Source organism: Artemia sp. Qi Xiang Cuo, chromosome 20, assembly GCF_049724085.1.
Source record: "Artemia sp. Qi Xiang Cuo chromosome 20, ASM4972408v1, whole genome shotgun sequence".
Classification (NCBI taxonomy): Eukaryota; Metazoa; Arthropoda; class Branchiopoda; order Anostraca; family Artemiidae; genus Artemia; species Artemia sp. Qi Xiang Cuo.
Genome location: NC_142813.1, coordinates 43,747,027 through 43,774,895, shown reverse-complemented (window position 1 = coordinate 43,774,895; position 27,869 = coordinate 43,747,027). Strand labels below are relative to the sequence as shown.

The following is a 27,869-nucleotide window of genomic DNA, read 5'->3' as shown; positions in this document are numbered from 1 at the left end:
GTCGGGTAATCAGCAAAAATAACATTAGTGTTTCCGGCACTTGTACCATTGATTATAGTGAGTTTAAAACCAAGAACATCTCTTAGATTATAATTGAGAATAACCTTTTCATTGGCAATGGGTGAACTAATGTAGATCTTGCCCTTTTCCTTAGAATATTTGAAATGAAAGGCTCATTTTTTACGAGCGGAAATTCTTTTATTGATAGTAGGACACAAATCATTCATACAACTGAGTTCCTCGTATGGTAATTCAGCATATGGATGTTCCAAACAATTGATCTTTTGAATTTTATGTTGATCGCTAACGGGTGGTGGCCAATCATAGGGTCTAATTTTTATATCATATATGCGATCTTTTCTCAGGATATCATAGGTATTTTTGAGAATATAGTCGACAAGAGACACTTCATACACGCCATCGAATTTGATGGTTGGAGAGAGTTTCGTCCAAAAATCACTTGTTTTATTCAATTCATTGTAGATTAGATCAGAGACACTGGAAATGAATGTCATATAGAAATCTTTGGGTATTGTTAATGTCTCCAACTTGAACCCAAGAATCAAAATCAGAGTTGTATCCTAGCCAACGAACAAGCAACTGTCTCTTGGCCCTGCGACTACGACTCTTTAATGTCTTTTCAAATTAAACTTTTTAATTTGATAAGTTTCACTACTGTTTCTAACTTTTTGTAGTTCATAATCATCAAAACCGCCAAGAATCTCATCATCTTTGGTGTCTCGCATTCGATATGTTATGGGTTCGGTGTCTAGGATTATTGACACTTTAAAAAGTTCAGTGGACCATAAATAATTCCGCTTTTCAAAAATATTAGCAGTTCTATTAATTCGAACAGTATCACCAACATTGAATTTTTTTTTCACAATTTCTTTTTTCACTGGAATATTGTTTAAGGTAAGTGTCAAATGTATTTTCCCTGCAATAGACTTACTGGGGGATAACATAGGACAGAGATCGAGGGGGTCGTTGATTATATATCTGCACGATTTTATTTAAATCATGAATAAGAGCAGCAATATTTTTCAGTGTACAGTAACTCAAAATTAATAGACGAATCGTTCTTATCAATCGTTCAGCCAATGCAACCTTTATAGGACTATGACTATGATAGAGCTTTGTATACCTTTTCCACGTGTGGATTAACAAATTCACTACCACAATCATTTTGAATTTTTCTATATCAATCTTGTTCAAGAATACCTTCTAAAGCCTGAGCAACTTCAACACCTTTCTTTGATCGCAATGGAATAGCATATGCATAGCAACTAAAGACACTAATTGTCACTAGAATATATTTGTAGGGTATATTTTGCCCTCTTTGAATCTCATCTAGAGTTAAAAGATCTGTTTGCATTATATGCTTTGGGAAAAAGCTTTAGTTTGTCGATATTTTTTGCCACGAATCCTCCGAATTCGATATAGAGTGTAATTCGACTAATTTTCTAGATACTCTTTTGCATTTTTTTTAAGTGTTGACACCGCCACTGACAACGACTTTATACAGTGTTGTGAGGGATCTTAGACTTCCCACTTCACCAATATTTTCATTAACATGTATTAAAACTTCATCGATATTGAACGCAAACATGTAGTGTAATGCCCGCTACCCTTTTACAAACTGGAGGGTGGTGCTTGTAACGATGAGTTGATATTAATACGTCTTCGCTTTTGTCTAGCAAACATCGTTGGTGTTATCAAATCATTGCTGCTGCTGCTGCTGCTAGGAGTTCTAGTATTTTCCAAGATTGATTTAAAACCTCCTTCTTTTTCTTCTTTTTTTTTAAATGGTGTTGTCGTTGTTGGTGTTGCTGTTAGAGGACTGGCAGTACAATATTCCTTTAATTTCTTTAGAATTTATGTATTGCCAGTGAGACTTTTAGGGAAGTTTGATGTATTTAGGAAGCTATATAGATTATCGTCAAATGATAAAAGTCTTTTATGATTTGTAACCATATCAAAAATGAAATCAAGTAGATTTTAACTTTCTCTTTGAATTACAATTTATTTTTCGTTATTGTTGACTTGAAATTGACTACCATTACTTTTCAACATCAGATACGTTAATACTATTTTACTCTGTTCCCGATACTAGTGTCGTAGTAGGTTTTCAATAGTTGTCACTATTGAATTCAATTCCTCCTCCTTTGATTGTATAGTTGGTGTTGCAGAATCTTGAGATGTTTCCTTTTTTTGGGGGGGGGGGATCAATGACACTTACATTGACGGGTCTCTCAGGATAGGGTTTACATTTGTCCACGTGATGAAGTGCATCTTGAAGTTAAACTAGCTTTTTATCCTCGGCAATATGTTCATCATTAATGAATTTGATTAAATTGTCCTCAAAGTGTTCAATTAGTGAAAGGACGAGTTCTATTGGAGTCAATTTGTAGGTTTTAGCCATCTAGAGAAAACCCTTTACAAGTCCTGCGATTATTGGCAGTAAAAGTGTAAAAAAGCTACGACATGCTTGAAGGAGACGTTTTCTTTTAAAATCTTTTCCTTTGTTTTTGCCAGCCAAGGCACGTACAGTGGAACGATGTTGCTTTGTCTGTTGTCTAACACCTTCTGCCAACTGTAAATTACCCTCGGTGTAATTTAAACAGATTTCATATAATAGAATAATAAATTCTATGTCAACACCATGTTTGATTATGGTCTTCCTGAGCCGTGGTTTTGGAGTGCTTAGAACGGAAAATAAGTGTCTATTTTTGTTTAGTTTCTTCAGTGTCATGATGGCAACTAATAGCCTTTTTTTCCTGTTCACCGGAAGATATACTGTAATTTCATTGTCGAAGATATCTGTGATTACACGCAAATCCTCGGGTGTGTTCTCATTAACTACTACTACTACTAACAACTCCCCGCAGCACCAAGCCACCTGAGGCCAACACAGCTACGCACGCTCCTCCTCCACCCCAATCTATTCAAAGCCTACCTTTGTAAATCCGCCCACGAAGTTCCCATTTCCTTTAAATCTTTCTTTATGACGTCCTCCCACCCCAGATGGGGACGACCTACTTTCCGTTTAGTCCTAGACGGTTGGCCGAAAAGAACAATCTTCGGCAATCTGTCATCCTTCATCCGCATAACATGCCCTAACCACCTCAACTTTTCTTTCATTATAGACCTAGAAAGCGGTATTGAACCACATTTTTCATATAGCCTATTGTTTGAAATACGGTCAGTCAGCCAGATACCCAGAACAATCCTTAAGCCATTTCTTTGGAAAACATCTAGCAAATCTTTATCCGCTTTTCAGAGTGCCCATGCTTCAGAGCCATATTTGACCACTGTCATCACTGTAGCTTCTAATATTCCAATCTTGGTTTGCAGACTTATCTTCCTATTCTTCCAGACTTTTTTTAACTGTGAAAAAACACCCTGAGCCTTGGCTATTCTATTTTTAACATCTTCACTGCTCCTACCATTTTTACTAATAATACTGCCAAGGTAAGTGAAGCTGCCCACCTGATCAATCTTTTCATTACCCAACGTCACCTTTTCATCTTCACTTATTCCTAGCCTTAGTGACTTAGTCTTCCTAACATTAATTTTCAAACCAATACTAGCACCCTGAACTCGCAAAACCTCTAAAACTACATTCATTTTGCTCACACTTTCATCTAGGATGCTTAAATCATCAGCATAATCCAAGTCCAGGAGACTTTTTCCTCCCCATTTGATTCCGTGGTCTCCCATTGCCTTTCCTGTGCTCCTTAAAACAAAGTCCATCAAAATAATCCATATAAAGGGGGATAGAACACAATCCTGCTTAACTCCTGATTTAATACAAAACCAGCTGCTAACCCCATTTCCTACCTTAACCGCAGCAGTGTTATTCTCGTACATAGCACTAATCACTTTAATGTATTTGTCTGGTATACCATACAAGGATAAAAGCTTTACTAAAGCTCTTCTATCAGCAGAATCCAACGCTTGCTCATAATCTATAAAACTGAGGACCAAAGGTGTTTGAAAACTTAGGCACTTCTCAATTATTAACCTAAGAGTGAAAATTTGGTCAACACATCCTCTACCTTTTCTAAAACCGCACTGCTCTTCTCTTAAAACTTTGTCTACGGCATCTCTCAGTCTAAGAAGTATCATATTACTAAGCAATTTGCTACCTACAGAGACCAGACTAATGCCTCGATAATTACCACACTCACTTTTATCACCTTTCCTATAAAGTGGCTTAATTAATGTTTTTCTAAATCGTTAGGTACTTCCCCTTTTTCAAAAATCATATTCATAATCTTCAATAACTTATTTCTAACCTCAGAGCCACTTACTACCCTATCAGCACCTGGAGCCTTATTATTCTTTAATCCTTTTAGTACTGTTGCTATTTCCTCCTCACAAAACAAATCTTCCTTCACATCCAAGGTATCATATTTTCCCTTTTCCTCTATATTTTTTCCTGCAACTCTATCTCGGTTAAGCAAATTCTCAAAATGTTCGGCCCATCTCGCTTTAGCTTTTTCCTTATCGCTAATTGCCACCCCATTCCTATCTTTAAATGGGACAAGTCAGGATTGACTACTACCTCTCAATTTGTTAACGTGCCAGTACAATATTTTACTATTATGCCGTCTAGCTGCATCTTCTAAATCCTCGGCAATTTTATCCGTGGCCTCCTCTTCACACCTCCTTAGTTCATATTTCAATGCTTTCTCCACTTTCTTTACATTTCTTTTTTTTTCATGTGATCTATCACTCAGATAATTCTTGTACAAGTCCTTTGTCCTTTCTATTAAACATGGAGATTTTTCACTAATATTCTGAGCTACAGTCCTAGCTTACTTCCCTAAGACACATTCAGCAATTTCACAAATTATTTTTCTAAAGTTATTCCAACCATCTTCCACATTATCAAATTTTAAACTCTTAAGTTTAGCATTCAGCTGTTCCTAGAAAGTTCCTCTCAAATTCTCATCCTGGAGTCTACTAACATCATAACTTCCCGGGAGGTAATTACCCTTCCGATATTTCAGCTTTAAATTAGCCCTTGACACTACTAGATGGTGATCTTTACTTTAAACATCAATAACAGTAATCTTATATAGCCTAGTATGTTGTATTGATCCTGCCAGTCTTCGGTTTACTATAACATAATCAATAAGGTTTGCTGTCTTACCATCACGTGAATACCATGTTAGCTTATGAGCCATTTTATGACCAAACACCGTATTGGTTATAACTAGATTGTTATACCTACAAAATTGCAAAAGTCTGTATCCATTACTGTTTTCTTTTCCTACACCAAATTTACCTAAGCTGGGATACCATCTATCCTTATTTCTACCAACCTGGGCGTTAAAATCTCCCAGTAATAACATCATATTTCTACCTGGGACCTTGTCTATTGGCTCCTGTAACTGTAAGTAAAATTCATCTGAGTCACTAGTATCTCCATCAGTCGGTTTTACAGGGGCGTATACTACTATAACTGATACCCTGAACTTTCTAGTCATAAAATGAGCAATTAGTATTCTATTATTAATACATTCCCAGCCTAAACAAGACTTAGCAGCTTCCTTATTCATCATAAGATTCAATAGAATATAGCCATAAAGTTTATTTGTCTCCTTAATGTAAGCTAAAAGTAGATATTTGAAAGCACGGAGATATATTTGTTTATTAAGAGTTATTACAAAACTTGAATCACAGACAACTCTATAGAATATATAGTAGGTACTGCTCAAAGTAAGGGTCCTCATACAGTTGCTCTGATGAGACAGATTGTGTAGAACTAGGGTTATTGAAATGTGTTCTTGATGTGAGCTTACAGTAAACAGCTGTAGCATTTCTTGAGACCATTGTTCAATGGATTCAGCTAAATCATCAATAATCAGCCACGAGTTTGGCTCAACATTATTTAAAACACCAAGTCCTCGTATGAATTGTATTGGAATAGATGTAGCAGCAGCAATGCTTTTATTTGATCATAGGACTCTTGCCAAATACTATAGCAAAAGTATATTTTTTTCGGCTTTTCCAAAAACATTTCATTACAATTTGAATTATTTTAGCTAAAAGTGTCCTTTTCCCCGACATTGACGGACCACAGAGAAACGATCTGAATGGTGTTTTAAATTGATGCATACTGGTGTTGATGCAGTTGGACTACAACTAACTGTACACCCTACTTGTCTAATGAATAAATAATAATTTCCCCTAGACTACAGCAGTCTCCTTAGTACGATATTCGATAAAAACAACAACAACAAAAAAAAGAATCATATTTTTCTTTTATTAGCAACACTTTTTGTACAACAAAGACAATAGCAAGAGAAAAGAACAACAACAACAATTTATGAATCATATTCTTTTATTGGCAATAACAACAAGAACAACAACAAAAACACGTATTTTAAATAATGCATACACTTAATATCAGTAGCAACAGCACAGTTGAACATTTGTAGGCGAAGAGATTAAGAAAACACTATTTACAACATTTAAATGATGAGTTATGCTTTACGCAACCACCCCCACAATGTGCAAATATATATATATATATATATATATATATATATATATATATATATATATATATATATATATATATATATATATATATATATATATATATATATATATATATATATATATATATATATATATATATATATATATATATAATATATATATATATATATATATATATATATATATATATATATATATATATATATACCCCAAATTTGTTTCTAAACTATTATTCATCCCATTCTGTATTTTATTTAGCAAACATGTCTTTTTTCATGTGTCTCCTAATGCAACAGTATCGAAATATCCAAAATAATTATTTATAAAAATAAAACTTACCATATATAATTGCGTAGCAAACACATCAATATTCTCCATTTTATTTAGTGTTTATTCTTCAATAGCTTAAAAAAACCGTTCTATTAAGGATGAAGTATAATCAACTTATACAGGTGAAACCATAACTGTTGGAACCCTTGGTCCCAGTTTGTTCAGATAAATGTCCTTCCCAGATTCTTTTCTTTTGGCCCCTTAATTATTTTCCTTCCCCTAGTAATAATTATTAGTTTTCCTTTAATTTTGTGGCACCATTTTATGTCCTCCTAATTGCGTAATTGGTTACATAGGCCACGAGGCATTAAATTGTGCAGTTAGGGAGGTTTGACCAGTAACTTAGTAAGCCCTCGGATTGGCTGGAAAAATTAATTACCACCCCATTACCCCGTTGCGGACACGCGGCTGCCTGGGCGGGCTGGGGAAAATTTGTTATTTTTTAGTCAGTTCCTTTTGTAGCGTGTCTTGAATACAGTAAGATTTTTTGTACTATATAATCTTTGACTTTTCAGCCTAGGTCTAGTCTAGAGAGATAGTTAGAAATATTACCGGTAACCCTTGGCCTTAAAAGTGGCCACTGGGACCATTCGATCACGCAAGTAGACACGTTACCGTTGGAGTAACCGCGGGAATCCCACTACTTTGGGCCGATAAGGGGTTCTCCCCCTCGAGTAAGTGGCATAGTAACCTTTTTGCGCCTTTTTTGCATCATTAAGTGGTGACCCCCGTACGTTAAACATCCAATAAGTTGTGGCAGCAAGTAAGGTCCTATCAGTAAATCTGGTAGTAAAAGAATTCCACGTTTTCGAAGAGACATGTAATTTAGCCTACACGAGTAGCCTATTGTGGTTACATATTAAAAAAAATCGCAAAGAAAATTCTCTTTTATCTGGGCTGAGCCTAGGTGAATAGATAGGTAATAGGCTAAAATTTAAGAATCAATACATCGCGCAACTAATTAGTGTGTAAAAATATAAGGCTAAAATTGCTGCGTGTCAAAGCAATTTTTCGCGAGGGACCGGAAGTTGCATTGATAAAAGGATTTTCATTTGGACGGAAGACGTTAAGTAAACCTTGAAATAATGGCGGACAAACGGAGAATTCAGACAAGATCTCCCGCGGTAAAACAAAAATCGGATTCAGACACAATTGTATGTGACTCCCGCCGGAAATACCCTAAGAAAAATACCATCAAATAGAACCATATATCACTCAACACGTGAAATAGACATTTCTGGGACGTGTGAAGAGGAAATCTTCAAAACAAAATTAGTAATAGAGCGATCCCCAATACGAACCAGGGAAGAAGAAAAAAGTCTAAGACAAAATCAGAAAGAATTATTCGCAGATAGAGAAACCCGAACAAAAGAAATAGTGGCGATAATACATGAGGAAAAATCATTACATGAAAGAACGGGTAAAGCAGAACAAACTCACCCTTCAGAGGAGGTACAAAAAGTAGGGGAGTTGTGGGCAAGAAAAAATATTATGCAACGAGCAGACTCAGAAAACGAAATAAGAGAATATAAAGACAGTGAGAATCATATTAGGCCAAGTAGCAGGAGTAGTAGAAGCTATATTTCCAGTAGGAGCTCAATAAAAAGTACCCGAATAGATATGACACAACAACTATTAAATTTCATGGAGAAAGAAAGAGAGAGATAGAGAAGAAAGAGAGGAAAAGGAGAAGGAAGACAGAGAGGAAAGAAAATAATAATGAAAATGATTGCAGGGAAAAATTCCCAAGGGCCTCAAAGATCGTCTACAATATATGTAATGCATGCAATAAACCTTCAACCAATGAAAGAAAACGAAGATGTACATTTATACATATACCATTTTGAAAAAACGGAGGAATTAAGCGGATTGCCGAGAGAAAATTGGGTGACAAGAATACAGCCCCTCCTTAAATACAAAGCACAACTTGCATATAACGCATTACCAATGGACTACTCAAAAGATTTTAAAAACTAAAACAAGCCATTTTTGAAAAGTTGCAACTCTCCTTCGAGCACTTTCAAAGAAAATTTAGAAGCGAAAGAAAACGAGAAAACGAAACATATAAAGAATTTGGGTACAGATTGAAAGATATTTGTTTAAAATGGCTAGAGCTAGAGAATTATAGAATGTTAGAAGACCGAGAGGAGATAAAAGAAAATATGAAGGAAATAATAGAAAAAATAGCAATGGAACAATTTTTAGAAAATACTCACAGAGAATTGAAAATATATTTGAAAGAATAGAACACGAAAACAAGCGAAGAAAGGGCGGAAATGGCAAATAGGTGGACCAAAATAAGAGAAGAAATTGAGGAAACAGACATATTTCAAAATAAAGTGTATAACAAAAATAGGCATTATAACACAGCGCAAGGAGGATTAACTTGATATAACTGTGTTACCACGGGGCATTTTGAAATAAAAGGTCCAAATACATATCACCAAAAATCAAATAGCGCGACAGTCTGGGCATGACCCAAAATGGGGAAAAAAATTACGCATTTGCAGAGTCGCATGAAATATACGGAAAATTGAACGGGGAATTAGTTGAAATGGCAATTGATTCTTGCAGTGATCAAACTTATGTGCGAACTGACCTAATTAATAGAACAGAGATAGACCATAAAAATAAAATTACAACATTTTGTTATTATGGAGTAAGTACCCATGCCCGTCTGCTTGGGTAAGAATAGAAATTGTAAAGAAGGACGGTACGGTCCAGAGAAAAACAATAAAAGTAGGCTTAGTACTCACGCTAGCATTGTATGTTTTAGTAGGAGGAGACTTTGAAGATATCGGAAATCTCCTATCGTTAAAAGCGACTTCTTTAAAAGTGGGAAAATTACAAAATGACACTACGACGGAAAAATATGCTACTTCGTTGACAAGGCGGGGAGGTGGACCGGCCCATAAAACAAATTGGGAGGTAACGCCACCCTGTTGGAAAAACAAAATACTTGATACGTGTGTTCAAAATGTTGATAATCCACTAAAGTGGGATGCGGAAGTAAATAGACAAGATAATATTGAAAACAAGACGCGCAAAATTGATTTTTCGGGAAAATTTGCAAATAATAGAAAACTTGAGAACACTTTTAATGAATATGAGACGCTAACAAGTACAGGCCAAAATGAAGCGCTGATTGTACCAGAGAATAAGGAGACGAAATTTATTGTACGTGCTTTTCCTCGGAAAGTTAGAGAAATTTTAGTACAATATCAAAAACCAAACGTTAGAGTTCACTTCCCATTTGATGACGAAATGTCTGTTGCTGCTGTAAGAATAAAGAAGACTAAGAGAGAGAAAAGAGATATTAAGCGGAACTACAATAAAGAAAGGCAGTCGAAGATGGACACTGGAGTCCAATTCAGATTTCATGACGATTTATTTAATTCTACTACAAAAGAAAACAAAACTAAGAGAGAGAAAAAAGATATTAAACGGAGCTACAATGAAGAAATGTAGTCAAAGATGGTGGACACTGAAGTCCAAATCAGATTTAACAATGATTTATTATTTTGCGCGAATGACAAAATTGAGGAAAGTATAGATGAAAAGAGGAATGCAAAAAAGAGAAAAGCTTTGGAAGTCTATCCAGCAGTGGTGAAGAATAAAAATATGTTGGATGCGCTTTGCCTTGGTAACAAAACTAATAGGGGGGATAAATAGTTCAGAGACCCACGGCGAATAAAGCAAGACGGTTAAAAAATAGAAATGAATGACCTACAGCGGGTTGGGGGAAAGTCGGGAGATATTGAATGTCGAGTCAGATTGGAAAAACTTAAAAGGAATCTGAGATTGGTATTATCAACTCAAAAGATATGTCGATCCTTTATGAGGGGGAGGGATCCCTTGGGGAAGATCCCCTGCAGGAAGTCGCAAAAGATAGTCCTTTTCCTAAATGCACAACTGGCGGACAAGTTGTGAACCCTTTACGGAGGTTTTGCCTCTCTGATCTGGAGACCTTGGGGGATACTCTCTCCCAGTCACTTCATACTTCACCCAAGCCTTTGTCCAGTGACCCTATTCATAGTCGTTATTCTTCATGGGAACCGACAATTATTTCCGGCAAATTGTATTCAGTGGGAGATGTATCCAAATTTCATCTTCAATTAGCGTCAATGCATATTCTGCATCTAATTACCCAAGGGAAGGGAACCCAGAAAAGAGGCGATTCATAGTTCGCTCAAAATGATATTTCATTACGTGTACCCTTATCGTTTTCACGGGCCTGTGCATGTTTGGTCTTAGATTATTTGAAATTATGCCAAGGGGTAATTTACTTTTTTATTAAGATGTGGGGTTGTTTCCACAGATGGAAATTAAGAGGCTAGTGCAGCCAAAATTTTTCATGATGGCTGGCATCATCGAAAGTGCCAGGAACTGATTCTTTGCTCCTCTCAAATGTAAATTCGTGTGAGCAAGAAAATTTTTGTTTTAGATTGTGCTGTGCACAATGAATTTCTACGAATCTTGGGGACTTCAATTTTCAAAACCAAATGCAAATGCTATACGATCTAGACCATGGTGGTTCTACGGTAGAGACGTGGGGATGACGACAAATCCTGAGCCAAGCAGTGGAAGTACAGACACTGGTTGCAAAGACAAGATACAAGTTTAGTGATTTTGAGTTTAATGTTATTTAGTTTTTGTCTTAGTTTCCAGCCAATCCACTGGAGTAGCGGCCATTTATCTTAGGAGGGAGGTGTTGGAACCCTTGGTCCCAGTTTGTTCTGATAAATGTCCTTCCAGACTTTTTTCTTTTGGCCCCTTAATTATTTTCCTTTCCCTAGTAATAATTATTAATTTTCCTTTTATTTTGTGGCGCCATTTTATGTCCTCCTAATTGCGTAGTTGGTTACATAGGCCACGAGGTATTAAATTGCGCAGTTAAGGAGGTTTGAACAGTGACTTAGTAAGCCCTCGGATTGGCTGGAAAAATTGATTACCACCCCATTACCCCGTTGCAGACACGCGGCTGCCTGAGCGGGCTGGGGAAAATTTGTTCTTTTTTAGTCAGTTCCTTTTGTAGCGTGTTTTGAATACAGTAAGATTTTTTATACTATATAATCTTTGACTTTTCAGCCTTGGTCGAGTCTAGAGAGATAGTTAGAAATATTACCGGTAACCCTTGGCCTTAAAAGTGGCCCCTGGGACCTTTCGATCACGCTAATAGACACGGAACCGTTGGAGTAACCGCGAGAATCCCACTACTTTGGGCTGAGAAGGGGTTCTCTCCCTCGAGTAAGTGGCATAGCAACCTTTTTGCGCCATTTTTGCATCAATAAGTGGTGACCCTCGTACCTTAAACCTCCAATAATAACAAAACAGAAATTGCGTAGCTTGATTTCAACAACAGCCTATTGTGCACATCCAATGCTAAAATTCCTGGAAATAAGGGCTAAGTGATGTCACTTCGTCTAGTATACTAGCTCTCTGATTGGCCTAGAAATAGGGTGTGTGGCTGTGACGTCACTTAGCTTCGTGTCTCAAGGACGCTCTCTACTAGAGTAGCTATCGGCTGGTTTCGAGGGACTGGCTCTAGACTGTGGTAGTGGCGGGAAATGGTTGGAATATGCCTCGAACAGGTTGGAAATTTTCTTTAACTGGACATGCAGCTCATTTACTCTCGAAAAAAGAGCATAATAAGCTGTGGCTGGTATCGATGGCACTTCATTGGGGCTTAGAATAACAAATTCTAATGATTATTAACAAATTAGTGATTATAATGTAAAGTTATGTAGAGGGCTGAGGCAAGGAAGCATTATTTCTCCTTGGATTTTCAATATTACTGTTTCGGGGCTATTTGATCAAATTCAGTTGACTTTTATTTATGGTAAAGGTTATGTTCTGTCGTAGACTACTTACGCGGATGATTTACTCCTTTTGAGTCGATTACTTCAGTCACTTCAACAAAATGTAGATTTTTTAGCAAAAAGGTTTTTAGTGAGCATGGACTTCGTTTTCGCCCTGAAAAGTTTCAGTTTTTAATTCTTGGTCCTAAGGCTAATGATTTCGTTAATTCAGAAATTTTTGTTCATATTTATGATAGTACTTTAAAACCTTTGGAATCTTTTTTTATATCTTGGTGTGCCTTATGGACCAACTTTAGCTCTACGCCGTGCTTCTATTTCCAAAGCAGTTAAAAGTAGAATAGCGTCTAGTTTCGGGGCAGTAATTTGTCTTCGCGATCTTCTTTCTTGGAAATCACTGGCTCGGGTATATAATACTGTCGCTTTGCCTCAGATTTAGTTTTTTCATCGCTTCTCCCAATTTTTTAGAATTAGTAATATTGTGCATGCAAAACCACATTTTTTAATTTTGCTAAGTTTTTAACAAAATACATTTTATTAAAAAAATTTTAATACCAAATACTTTTTTAATTAATACATATAAAATAAAAACCCTGTTGATGTTTTGGAGAAAAAGGAAAAGAAATTTTTATCCAAATTACCTTTTGTTTTCTCATAATTTATATAAAACTGCGCATGAAGCTTAATTATTTTTTTTATTATTATTTATTCTTTTATTTATTTATTATTATTTTGTATTATTATTTATTAATTAGTTAATGAAGTGTTAAATTGTGAAGTCTTAATTTTAAGTGTTAATTTATTGTTTACTGAACAAAGTGTTAACTTTTGTGGTGAGTTTGATTGAAGGCCTATGCGTACTTGTTGTTACATAGTTTAAGAGAATTTTATGGCCTGTTGATTAGCGGTTATTTTTTTTAAATTTTTGCTCTTCGTATTCGGAGGAAATAAAAAGTCTGAATTGAATTGAACTGAAATACTGGGATTTCGAAATTGTTTGTATTACCATTCTTGATAAAGTAGATGGCTCAGTGACGCTTTCCTAGATGGCTCAAATGACTCTTTCGATCCAGTTCGCTTCTGAAATAAAGCTTCTTGATATAGCTTGGACCCAAGCCATTTCTTCGTCTTCACAATATCATCAACGTCAAATAACTCCGCACCAAACTTCTTAATCATCTCATCATCAACTCCTTTCTCAACGTTTTGCAGAACAAAATTCAGCACCGGACAATAATGCAAATTTTCTTCACCCCCACCGGATATGATATACAGTTATAGCGCGCTCACAATACGTCTTGCTCGTTCAAATGCTAGATGAATGTTTAACTAATTAGGGGGATATCATAGGTTAAAAAATAAATGTTGCCCTCAACGGTGTGTTGCGGTTAGAATAGGGCCTTCCAAAACCAAAAGAATAATAAACGCTTTGGAAATTAAGCAAAAGCGTCAGTAACCATTTTAATTCATTGAATATTTTTCTGGTGGTTTCCTTGCGAGAGAAGTAAGGGAAGCGTTGAAGGCTGTCTATCTTGTCCCCGCAATTTAAGGGGCAAGCCCAGCGGGTACCACGGTTCTTGCTAACAACTCTCCACCCCTCTTCTGCTTACTTTTTTTCCCCACGTCAATCGCAGCGTAATTGCCTCTAAATATCGGATGCCCGATTTATTTATATTATATTCACACTTATTGATGGCTATTCTCTAATATTATCATTGAAATAATTCGAGTTCAAACCGCTTTTACAAAATATAAATAAATGTGCAGGAACTAGGTCAGTAGATTATAAAATTTTTAATCCGCATAAAAATGTTTTGAAAAAATGATCACGCAATTAACACCGGTCACTGAATTAATTTAACATCCTACCGAGTTTCAAGTTCATAAAATCAAGTTCATAAATAAATTCCTAAAATCAAGTTCATAAAATGTTTAATTGAAAGAAAAAAATCTGAAAGCTTTAGTTAAAAGGCGTTTTTAGTATTTTAAAACACTTACAAGCATGATCGGGGCGTTCAATTTTGTCCACTGTCCTACCATATGGTACCTTTGTAATAATTTCTGAATGGGTGCTTGAATAACCACCAGCAACTTATCTAGCTGCTTAACTGTGCATAAATGCAATCCTCATAGGAGCTTTGAGTTAACAAAAGTTTAAGTGTGGATGGAAGACCCCTTCCTGTTTTTAGCCCCTTCCTCCTTTCCTCCAAGATAAATTGATTTTTCTTTGGCCCCAGACTCCCCTTATTCTACCAAAAAGCACCTGAAAATCTCAACTAGACCCCGGCACCGCGCCGATGAGGGAAGACCGGCGGCGGCGGGGTAAAAAACAGCGCACTGCTGCCTCGCCGCTGGTAAGATGTCGGCGGCGCCAGTAAGATATCGGCGGCGCACCACCAGCGCGATCAATGTTGACCGCAAGCATTAATGTTTTCATCAGTCTTTCTCAAATCACAGCTTAAATTTACAACAGATTCGAGCCTATTCATGAGTTCAAAACTTCACAAGTCGCTGGCTGGAAACTGGTCTTCATTATTCAAAAAGAGAAGTAGAAATCTGGTAGAAACGAAATGGCTGTGGCGTTTCAGAACCCTTGCATAATAGTTGAAGTATCTATTAGCTATGTATTCTTAACATAAATAATTATCAAAATTAGTAGTTTTTTTTTCATCGAGCATTACTGTATACAAAACTTCAAGTACCGTACCACAAAATTCGCCACTTATCTGGGTAAAAACTTTGAATATAAGTTTGAACTTAGAAGCTTAGTTTTTTTATAATGACCTTTGTCTATATCTGTTTTGTCACCTTTAAAATAGTTCAAATGGGCGACATTGATATTGATTGCTTTTTTGCTCTTTTGGATTCCTAAAAAGCCATCGTTGTATTGAAAACTGGTTTTAATAGCAATTTAGAAAAACATACATTTTAAAGTTTTTTTGGCTTCTTTATAGAATATATGTCATGTAGGCTAAGGCTGAACTGCTGCTTTTTTTATTGCTTTTGGCTGCTTTTGGATATTAGTCATTTTTTCTTTTGGGGATTCACTCCAAGTTATAAATTTATAAATACCTATTATCAACCAAATTATAAACTACATCTAAAAGGAGTAAATTTATCAAATTGAAAAATACATGATGAGCAATTCACATGAGAACAATTAAAAACCACTTAATGGTTTATTCGGTATGAAGAAAAATGAAGTGCCAGCTATTTTCTTAGGTACAAAATGAAAAGCTCATCCGTTTTAAATGTAATTAAATGAAATAATATGTAGACTGAAGTAGCTCCAGGAAGATGTTGAGATTTTCTTCCTAGTTCGTCACTTTTAATCCAAGCAAAATGTTAGGAGACTTAGTATTAGTTATTGAGTTTAAACTTTGATTTCCAAATGCTCACAAAATCTTCCAAATTTAAGAAAGTCGTAACAATAAGTGACCTGTGGTCAAAATACTCAAAAGACTCCTCTTTGATCCCCACCCAGGCTCAAAGCTTTTGCTATGGTCATATCCATGGAAATCTCCAAAGTTTCTTTTTAAAGTAGCTTTCAAGCGTTTCAAAGTAATGTTTTCAAAGTAAACTCGTTTCATCAATAAGAAAAAAAACGGGCTGGACGCATGTGTCCCTTTCCCTTTGGACGATAAAACTATAAAAGTGCTGTATCTAGTATAACTCACGAAAATCTTGTTAATTTTTAAATTATCATAGGGGTTGGACAAAGATGTTGTACGGAGTATTTTTGCTTGGCTTCTTCCTTCTTTATTTTACATGTGTTGATTCATATTTCAAAACATTATTCAACTGTCGAAATATACCATACATAAAACATAAAACAATATTTACAATACACAAAAGAACATACAATTGCAAGCAGAAATATATGTAAAACACAAAAACACATCAACCTGTCCAACCAATTTTTTCCAAAATCATTTTGAATACGATAGCTTAAAACTTCACCTTAAAAAATAATGAAGCATTAGTTCCCAATGTGGACGAAATGACGAAAGGACGAAGTGACGAAATGTGGATGACCCACCTCAGTACTGGATGGAAAATGGAAGTTAATTTACAATCAATTTGTCAGTTTCAACCAATTAGCTTGGTCGAACTTAAATGAATTTATATAATGGACGATATCAGAAAATTGAACAGCTTTTTGATGAGCATGTATAGCAATTCAACGTAATCTTGTATGATTCGAATATGTTTCAATTATAATTAAACTGAAATGAAAACATTATGACGGTAAAAACTTTCATCTAAGACAGTGAACATTTATAAATTTTTTTTAGGGGAATTCTCATTGAATTTCCTTTCTTTTAATATCGTGGCAACGCGTGACGGATAAGCTGCTATACTAATGAGAGTCCAAATATTAGTAGGCTATGTGTAAAAAAAACGTATTTTTAAAAATAGTAGGGAGAGACAAAAAATCTAGGGGTGAACTGGTCGAAAAAAATTCCTTCAGCCAAACTTCGGAAGTCTATTCGAACTGCGGGATGTGGCTATAATTTTCATGAATAAAAATCAACTTATCCACTCTGTGTGAACAGAGGCTACTTCTCTTCTGCACCAATACCAGGCCCGCCACCGAAAATAGCCTTTCTGCTATCGCACTAGTCACAGGAATGGACAAAATCTTCCTGGCAAGTGCGGCAACGTATGGAATTTTATTACAATTTTGTTTCCAGAATTGAAGAACGTTGCCCTCACTGTCGTCTTTCATTTCTTCCCATGTTTTTAAAAGGGAAAAATAATGTTTCACTTCATTCCTGATATTATCCACCTCTTCTCGAACCCTTTCTCCTTTTTTCGACAGCCTCTTTGCCCTCTCCTTCAACCTCCTTTTCTTTGGCAACGCTTCTTCAGCCTAGAAAAATGTCAAAGAAAATCATCACTTGAAATATAAAAATTAGGAGCCTAAGCATCATCAGCAAAAGCGTGTCCGAATTCAACTGTTCTTCAGAATCTGCGGAATGAGCTCTGTAGCTTTCACGATATTGAGTTCAGACTAGTATTCTTGCGACATTTTATGTACAATTAATATCGCGAGAAATCGCACGAGACATGTGGCGAGGATGCCGCATTTTATGCGCAATTTTCAGGAAAAAGGAAAGGGTCGGTTTTCAATCGATCCCATGTGAAAACATGTAAATACCTGTGAAGTCGTGATGTCCGATTGTGGACACGCTAACTCAAGAACGGCAAAAGATATTTTCGTGAAATTTGATATATAGATTCCTTGGGTAAGTCCTAAGGCCAAGTTCGCGTATGGGCCATATTGCTCAAAAACCAAAAGGGGACGAGGGGGCCGGAATCTCGGAGGGTGGCAATCAAGCAATTTACACTGGCTGAGGGTTGTTTATGTTATTTTCGTGATTGCTGAGCCCGAATATAGCGTTCATTTTGATACTGGATACACCGATGACCCAGAATTTGGCCAGAATAATGTGAGAAGGAACAAATATTTTTTTCATGAAACACGTTATGCAGATTACTTGGTTCAAGGTTGAAGCATGAATCAGAATGTAAAATACAATTTTATATTCCTTGGCTTACGTTCCCAGTAATGAAGGGCACTAATAAAAAAAAAAAATAAACAAAAAAAAAATTCCCTTAAAATAAAATTATTAAGAACCCCCTGGGATCCCTACGATTGTTGTGCTTTATTTCGAAAGCAATCAAAAGAAAAGCGGTTGGTAAATCTAGACTGATGGTTTTTTACGCTAATACTTTAGGAGCGGGAAAAAAGAACTTCAATATTGGCAAAACTAACCTTTGAATCAGTTGTAGTCGTCTCAGCAGCTTCCATGTCCATATCAGCATGTGGTTGCTCTTCTGTCGGAGTTATACACAAACTGGAGGTCTCCAGTTCACAGTCTTCATTGCTGTTTGCTCGCTGTTGCATAAAAACTAAATAATCTTCTTTATTGACATGAAGCTGGATAAGCTTTACCAAAAATTCTCTTGGGTTCCCATCTGTGTAACCTTCTTTTTCCAGGTACTGAGTAATAGCTGTCAACTGAAATTTTTCGCAGTCAAGTAATGCAGCACCGATCATGTAATCGTCAATAGGAAACCTGAAGTTTAGCTTCTCTTTGAGGTTTCGTTTAAGAATCTTGATCGCTGCTGAATCTGACACTTTGCCCACAAGACGTTCTTCAATTTCTGCTCTACAAAGCAGAGCTACTCCAAGTGTAGGGTACAGTTCCCCTTCCATAACCTCTAAGGCCTCTCTGAAAACGCTTAGAAATGTGGCAAGTTCACCTAGCAACTCCCATTCGGAGTCATCTAGGACCAACTGTCTTTTATCCATTCTTTTCAGAATTCTGCATATTCCAACTTTATCGGCAATAACACTGTCCAGGAGATGTTTAGTTGCACTCCAGCGGGTGGTCATATCCTTTCGTAGTGACGGGGCCATTGTTGCTACAAGCCACATATCGTCTGTGTTTTCTAGGATTGGTAGCTCAAAATCCACCCTGAGATACTCGTCGACTTTAGTGGCCACATCTATCATTTCATTCAGAGAGTTTTGTTCTTCTAGTCTTTCTTTCTCGAGTTCATACTCCCTTGCCAGTTCTGTTCCTCTATATCTCAGTGCACTTGCAATCTGACGGCATCTTGAGATCAAATAATCAATCTCCTGTCCATTTGAAAAGTCGTCAACCATCAGCAGGTTGTGTAAGCCATGGCCTGAACAGTCCCTAGAAGAAACCCTTTCAAGTTGGTAAGCTTTCTTCACATTTGATCCTTTGTCTCGGAACACCTCAATGGTCTTGCTGGAGAGATTGAATGCCTTTATTACCTGCCTATATTCTTCCCTGATGTTTTCAGCTGTATGCCTGTCAGTTCCAAAACATCTAGTTGAAAGAGTGTAGACTTTCATCTCAAACTCAGGTGTCAAAAAAAGTAGTCTATGTCCTTGATATGACAACTTTCGGTACTTATCTGTCCAATGTCAAACGCTAGATTACCATGCCTCCTCATGTTGTTTTTAATATCCTCAAGGACAACACAATGCAATGAAGTGTACACGTCATCGCTACCACCTTTGGAAACATTTCGAGAATTCGGAAGGTCTTTTCTGTCAGCGACCATGTCATACTTGACTGCAAAGTCCCCAAAACCTGGTCCTTCGATGAACGAAAACGGCAGACAGTCTCTGGCACACAAAAGGGCTACGTCTCTGTAAAAGCAATGTTTATTCTTGTGGCTAAGAGACATATTTCCTCTTCCAGCTGCTGAAGTGGAGAAAAAGCTAGCAACTGACTGCTCTGACTGGACCCTTACAACAATAGACTTGACCTCATCATTCCCAGCATGATATGTAGTCAAATGTATCCTCAGGTTTGTAGTGCTAGACGACGAGTATTTCTTCATTGAAGAAAACACACTGCGGAATTTTTTTTTCTGTCCAGTGATGCAAAACAGAGCTTGCAGTACTTGTGTTCTGTGTCATGTGCTAATGATCCTTTTGATAGGGTACCAAAAACTTCCACACTGCACTTGACTGCTTCAATCGTTGTTTGGTGTCCACGGCTAGCTCTTCGCGCAGAGTATCACCATAGGTCTTGAAGAACGACATGATTCGATTAGTCTGGAGCTGCAAAATAGATAATAAACAGGCACAGCCAATTTCTCCCTAAGGAGCTATCTAGAATAAGCACAGAGCAGAGAAATACCCTAACTGCTGATCATATTTCTCAATAAAGGCATGATTAATCTATACTTTAATTTACATACTTTGCTCCCAGAGTAAGAAATTTTAGGGTAGTTTGCTGCTAGAATAGAAGACAGAGGTTTTATAAATGAGACAAAACAGAATAAACATAAATACACTAGAGTTGTTGGCTTTGGCTAACTTTCTCTACTCATTGACAGTACGCTTTCATAGGATACTCCACCTAGTAGGTACTGGTAGCAACCAAACTGTCATATTCTTGTAAAAGTCTCTCACCTCCCTTCACACTCCCTTTTGTATTTTTTTAAAGCAGCCATTAATGTTCTATAAGATCCGTCTCTGCTTTAAATTTAAAAAAAAAATTAACTTTTTGGCTTCCCTGACTTAACTAAAAAAAATTCAAGTTATTATAATTCAAATTTAATACTTCCCTACCCCCCCTCTGGATATCACCTTGATAGGATACTGTCTCTGCTTTAAATTAAAAAAATAAATTAACTTTTTGGCATCCTTGCTTTAAAAATAAATAAATTTGAGATATTATCATTTAAATACAATACCTCCCTAACCCCCCCTCCTCTGGATACCACCTTGATAGAATACCGTCGGTACTTTAAACTAAAAAAATAACTTTTTGGCATCCCTGCTTTCAAAAAAAAAAAAAAAAAATCAAGGTACAATCACTTAAATTTAATAACTCCCTATTCCCCCCCCCCCTCTGGATACCATCTTGATAGGATACCGTCTCTGCTTTAAATTAAAAAAAAATAATTAACTTATTGGCATCCCTGCTTTAAAAAAAAATCGAAGTATTATCATTTAATTATAATAGCTCCCTACCCGCCCCCCTCTGGATACCACCTTGATAGGATACCGTCTCTGCTTTAAAGTAAAAAAAAAAAACTTTTTGGCATCCCTGCTTTCAATAAAAAAATTGTTGAGATATTATCATTTAAATGTAATACCTCCCTCCCCCCCCTCTGGATACCACCTTGATAGGATACCGTCTCAGCTTTACATTAAAAACATAATTTACTTAATAATCAACTAGGTCACTATATGGTTCAAACAAATACGCGAAATAACGTAAAACAGCTTAGTTTTTTTTGAAAAAGAAATTGAGGGTATGAGTGAAGGGGTATAAAGATAACGAAAAGAATGTCTAAATTATTCAGATATACCTCGGATTATTAGAAAACTGAGTCACATATTCGCCGTGCCATTCAATAGGATCCAAAGAATCTAATTAAAAGGGAGCACACACAAAAGCCAAATTAGGCCAGTAGCCTATGAGAAATCGCAAAATACCCAAGACAATGAACAAGTCCCAATGGGGGGCCCTGGGTCTATCAAAATATTTCAATGGTTTCCCAGGGAATTTGATATCATTTTCTTCCGTCTCCGCTTCAAATGAAAAAAAAATATCTCTTGGCATCCCTACTTTCAATTTAAAAAAAGTGAGGTATTATCATTTTAAAATGATAGGCCCTTATCCCCCCCCCTCTATAGGCAATAATTAACAATTTTTTTTTGAATCATATTTTTGGGGTAAGTTACGTTTCAATATTTAATTCCCCAACCTTGTACATAGCTTAGTCTATAGCTAAATTTTGTCTCAAAAGAAGGTTGTTTTTTTTTGGGGGGGGGGGGATTTTTTTCAAAAATAATATTGTATGTTCTTTAATCTATCAGGCGTTCAACAATTGAGTATTAAACATTAAGAAAATCTTATCTAAAAATAGCAAAAGAAAAAAAATTCTGAAAACTTACAATTCAGCTGTAGAAACGATGATAATTCCTCAAATTTGCCGTCAAGTAAGAAGTGACCATCAGCAATTGCATTTCTTTTATCAAAAGTATATGAACAATTGGTTAGAAAATTCAAAATAATAGATACCATGTGACAGCGCCGTGGATGATTCTGTGCCTCTTGTATAAGGGTTTTCAGGTTCTATCCCGCGTGTCGCAAGGAAAGTTGATGAAGGTTCCGTGTCATTAAATTTTTTCTTTAACAAATTAACTATTAACCATTTATTTTTAACCACTGCTTATTATTTCTTTTATGTAATTTTCTTTTATGATTTGTAAGGCAATTTAAGCTTTAGTCTTTAGTCAAAGACATCTTACTTTCTCTTTTCAGCCTTTATGTTAGCATACGTCATTGCAATGCTATGATCTAAATTGCTCTTTAGATGTGATGACGTCATTGATGTGAAAACATGCAATCTTTTATATTGGTACATTGACATCCTTAATATACTATAATGAAAGTTGCTTTTTAAATGCAAATGAATTTCAGCCTAAATTTTGGCTAAGTTACCCTAAATTTCAGCCTGTAGTTAAATTTAAAGCGTTTTTTTTTCTGCAATGAGGCTGCAATGACATTCTAGGGTTGCCATTCCCCTAGAATGTTTGAAGATCTCATTTCTAATATCAAACTTCTCTTACAGTACAATGAGCGAGTTATTCGCCAATATGAAACACCAAACGATTGTCTTCATTCTCGACGTGAACTATATTTAAAAAAAAATTCAAACAATTCTTAATCCTCATGTCCTAAATTACGATTCAGAATTTGACGTTCTGTTTTTTATTGAAGAAATAAAAACTTGCACTTTCAAAATGTTTTTTAAACATAAAATGCAAAATAACAAGTTAACCGCAACCACTAAATCAAAACTGGTCCCACAATTTTGATTTTCTGTAATATTCAACCATCTATAACAACTAATATCACACACATATTCACTAGTGTTTACATAAAAATAGAGAAAAATTAAGAAATATTTATACATTCGGAAAAAAGGTCTTTTTGTCTCCCCTGAATCATTCTTGGCTCTAAGTTACAAAAAAGTTTATTTTATAACATTAATATATAGGCAAAAATAAGGCAGGCTGGGGAAGGGGGTCTTAGAACCAAAAATAAGAAAAACAGTCTTATAATGAATCGAGTAATATCATAATTTGGAAGACTTATTACTCATAGGGTACCACAATATTAAGGCAAAGGACAAAGGCTCTTACTGTTTGGGGGGACTTCAATACCCCTCGCAAAAATCCTGGGAACAAGTTTAACTGAAGAACAAGGATAATATTAAACTCGATCTGTTTCGTAAACACCAAGAATAAATCACTAGCAATTTTGATTTCTAGAAAATCGCTCATTTTTAACAACTAATGCATAAACATTTCCTGACGTTTACGAAGAAATGAGATGACATAGAGAAACATTATGTTCAACAGAAAAAAAAGCCGAACCTTTAAAATAATTTTAAACTACAGGTGCAATTAACAATTATATTATTAATTTGAATTACATATTAATATATTACATACTAATGATTCTAACGAAAGAGCATGTGGGACGACAGGCATAAACCGAGGACTTGAAAAAAATTTCCCCTTCCACAAATTGATTAGTCCCCCCCCCCAACAAAAAAAATCCTGGAAGCTTGAACTCAATCTCCAAGCCGTAAAATAAAATAAACCCTGTTTGGCGATTGGAAACCAACTTAATGTAATTTTAAAACTACGGCCAGAGGAACACTGACATCTGCTACTCAATAACCACACGATTGGCTAGATGTTACAAACACATACAAACCATACCAAGTTAGATTATGGAATTCAGTAGCATCCTTTCAAAACAATTGTCTCTTCCTTACACTGGTTAAAAAAAAGATCCCCCCGTCGGCAAAATTGCGCGAACCACCCTTTCCACTTAGCAACCCCCCCCCCCCACCCTCTGTTCCAAAGGTGAGACCTCTATACACCTATGTGTGATGAAAATCATAATTTGGACAACAATAAACTGAGTATTTTCAGAAAAAGCAAATTTTCTTGTCTTTGTAAACACCAGGAAAAAATTACTATTGTAATCAAATGAAAAACGGGACATGTGAAAACCACAGAGATAGATAACAGAATAGAGGCCAGATTCAGCAAAATTCCATGCAGTGCCTTAATAGGTCAGGTGGGAGCGTAGGGAGGGTATGCGCCCCCTAAATTTCGAAAATACTATTTTTTTAGGGCATTCATTGAAAAATTGCTTTATGGGCATTTTCACTCGAATAATTTTAAGAATAAAATATTAATCCCCCAGATTTCAAATATACATTTTACCTCCCACCCCTCTAAACTTTTCTGACTTGACGCCACGGAATTTCCGTGGCTAAATAGCACCGTTAACCTGGAGCCACACTGTTATGAATTTTATGCTATTTTGTGATGGCATAAGAAGCTAGAACCTGGCCTCTATTCATTTTTCTATCTCTATTGTGGCAAAAGGCAAGGTGGCATCGTTGCAAAATACATTCACATTTCTCCTTTATCAGTGTGCTTTTTAACAATTTTCAAGTAGTCTTCAACATCTTCTGTTGAACCAAGAACAATGGGAACACGCTGATGAATCTTTGTGGGAACAACATCTAAGACGTCTTCTTTGCCAGTTGTGGCAGCCCCGCCAGCTTGAGTCATAATGTAAGCCATTGGAATGCATTCATAAAGAAGACGCAACTGAAAAAAAAAAATACATTTTTAAAGGTTCCCATACAAATAGCTTAGGGTAAGGTCAGACATTGGAATATAGATTTATCTTGAAATGAAAAAAAGATTAGTTATTGAAAAGTGATAGAGAACATAAATGCGCATCGATTTAACTCTTATGGTACATTCACACTACACTGTGGAACCTTTCATACTAGCATGATTAAGACTACATTGGTTTCTGCTACCATACAGTGCCAATTTTGTGTATTATGTGGGCGATGCTAAGTAGACTTGAGCCCTATATAGGATTTTCCGATATGGAAGTTTATGTTACGTAATGGACAAGTCAACATAACAGCAAGACAAGTAAAATTTTAAGATGAGCAATTAATAAAACATTGAAAATATATTAATAAACTTTTCCTAGAAAGCATTAATCAGAACTTGGATCTTCATTTCCATTCCAAACTTTTAATTTGAATAGCTTGCTTATGATGATTGTGATGAATTTAGACGATGCATGATGACTGTATTGATTCTAACGTTCCAAATTCCAAACTCTTATTTTTTTTTTAGATTTATTGTGTTGTTTATTTTGGTATTGTTTCTTATTTATAGTATTACTTCTTAAACTCCCAACTCTTATTTTTTGAAGAGCTTGCATATGGTGATTGTGATGAATTTAGACAATGATTAGGATGATTGTATTGATTCTTACGTTCAAAATCCCAAACTCTTATTTATTGTATTATTTTTGTATTGACTTTTAACCTTAAAACTTTTATTATCTTGAATAAATTGCTTATGATGATTGTGATGAATTTAGACGAAGATTATGATTATTTTATTTGTTCATACATTCCAAATTCCCAGGGGCGAATCTCCAGCATTTTTATTGGGGGGGGGGGGAAGCAAGAGGGGTCCATATCTGGATAGTCAAAGGGCAAGAGATGTATATTATTTTTTTCTCCACATTATTGCCCCCCTTGCCACCCCCAAACGACGCCCATGCAAATTCAAAACTGTAATTTTTTTATTGATTTATTGTATTGTTTATTTTTATATTATTGTATTATTTCTTAATTATTGAATTATTTTTGTATTAATTTTTAAATTCCAAACTCTTATTTTTAAATAGCTTACTTATGACGATTGTGATAAATTTAGATTATTATTACGATGCTTCTACGTATTTTTAACCTCTTTTAACCGATGCTTCTACGTATTTTTAAAACGTAACACGTTTTAACCTCTAAACATAGAAAATTACGAACGCATTGAGAAAGCTGCTAAAGACATATATAGCCTTCACTGTGTTAGGGAAACCAGATTAGAAATAATTTCTACGAAAGCTTTGATATTAAGGAAAAGCTTCTATAAATAATTTTGAACTGTTAACTCTGATCTTTATGAAACTTACATGTTTGTTTTACTGGGTTTCAGCCCCCCCCCCCCCAAAAAAAAATGTTTGTCCGACTAGTAAAAACATAACAAAAATGCTTATAAACAAATATTGATGATTTTTTTAAATTTCTTTTGTACACCCCCCCCCCCAAAAGAAAAAAATTAACCCCCCTCCCCCAATGCAAATCCTGGATACGCCCTTGCCCACAGCATATATGCAAAACATATTTTCTGTCATTTTTAAATACTGGTTAAAAAATAAGTTCAATTGAATATACAACTTATCATTGTCACAGTTTTTATTTTTTATTGCATAGTTCAGTAACACATCACACCCTGCATGGGGAAAGGTATGAAAACCACCCAAGGTATTGCTTTTCTCCAGATTTTTTTTTTTCTCGTGATGGAGTATTTAGTGTGGCCACCTTAACAAAAGGACTACCCTTTCCTCCAAAAAAAAAACATTAACAAATCCTTTGCATTCACAACAATTTTTTCTGAAATTTAGAAGCATACTGAACAGTGTTTAGTGTCCAGTGCTTAGTAGAATCACCTTCAAAACCGCAAAGCAGTCAAATTAATCACAATTCGCGTTTACTATAACCTTTTCTCAAATTGAGCAGTAAACCAGTCAAGAAACTGAAGTCACTACGAGGTTTGTGATTTTTTAGAAGCCAAAGAGGATTGTGAATTTTTTTAAAGAAGCCAAACTAGATGTTCCCAAAATTCACATCCAAAGTAGGGTGTTACTAAAACGTTATCAATTATATCAGGGACACATACATGTTACACCTATGGAAGGAGTAAATAAAGAATATAGAGCTACTAATCTTTGTATAACTTAAAGTTTGACGCCTCTCCGGAGTGTGGGGTGTGAGTGTGGAGTATGGGGCAGTAGTTTTGATCACTGAGGTACAAGCTAAAGCCTAAGGCTAGAAGCAAATGTGACTGCAGTTCATGCCTCTGCACTGCATGTATTTGTTTCCTAAAAGTGTATGTAGCTTTATATTTCTTGATGTTTCATGGCTTTCAATGTTGATATTGCACGGCGATAAAGGAATATGTGTCAGAGGAGACGAGATACAATGTAGAACTGGAGTCTACTGATTGAAGCAAAGTGTGACAGTAAGCCTGATTGCGAAAGCAGGGAGGATGAAGAAGGCCGTCCTTCAAGTTAGTCTTATTTTTAGAATTATGGGTGCAACGTAATATTCTTTTCTAAAAAAAGAAAAGAAAATGGAAAAAACACTAAACCACTTCCTTGCTCATCACGTTTCTCAGCACTACTGCTTTGAAGGACAAAAGAAACCTATACAAGAAGAAGAGCGAGAATTGGGAGTGACAAAAGACAGTGACATGACTTTCACCAAGCACTACGAGTCAATCATCTCTAAGCCATCACAAGTCTTGGGAATTATTCGAAGAAATTTCTCTCTTACTGACTCAACACTGTTTTCTTCATTCTTCAAATCGTTAAGTGAGACCAATGATCGAATACGATCATAGAGGGGGTGCTTAAATAAAATTTGGGGACTAGGAAAGTTTTCGTTGTGTTTAATAGTTTGAAATTCCACACAAGACAACCAATGAAGTTTAAAAAGGCGTAAGTACTTGTTTCTCCAGAATTATAT

At 35.8% G+C, this 27,869-nt stretch overlaps 1 protein-coding gene across 2 annotated transcripts in view; it reads right to left on the bottom strand.

Moving 5' to 3' along the window:
- Positions 1 to 22,920: 22,920 nt before the first annotated feature.
- Positions 22,921 to 27,869, bottom strand: part of fbp (fructose-1,6-bisphosphatase) — a 46,737-nt gene continuing 41,788 nt past the window's right edge. For both annotated transcript variants that reach the window (XM_089106311.1, XM_089106312.1), the window contains exon 7: positions 22,921 to 24,861. In XM_089106311.1, the coding sequence (XP_088962437.1) occupies positions 24,661 to 24,861 (201 nt within the window). In that variant the 3' untranslated portion in view covers positions 22,921 to 24,660. The remainder of the gene's footprint in view (positions 24,862 to 27,869) is intronic.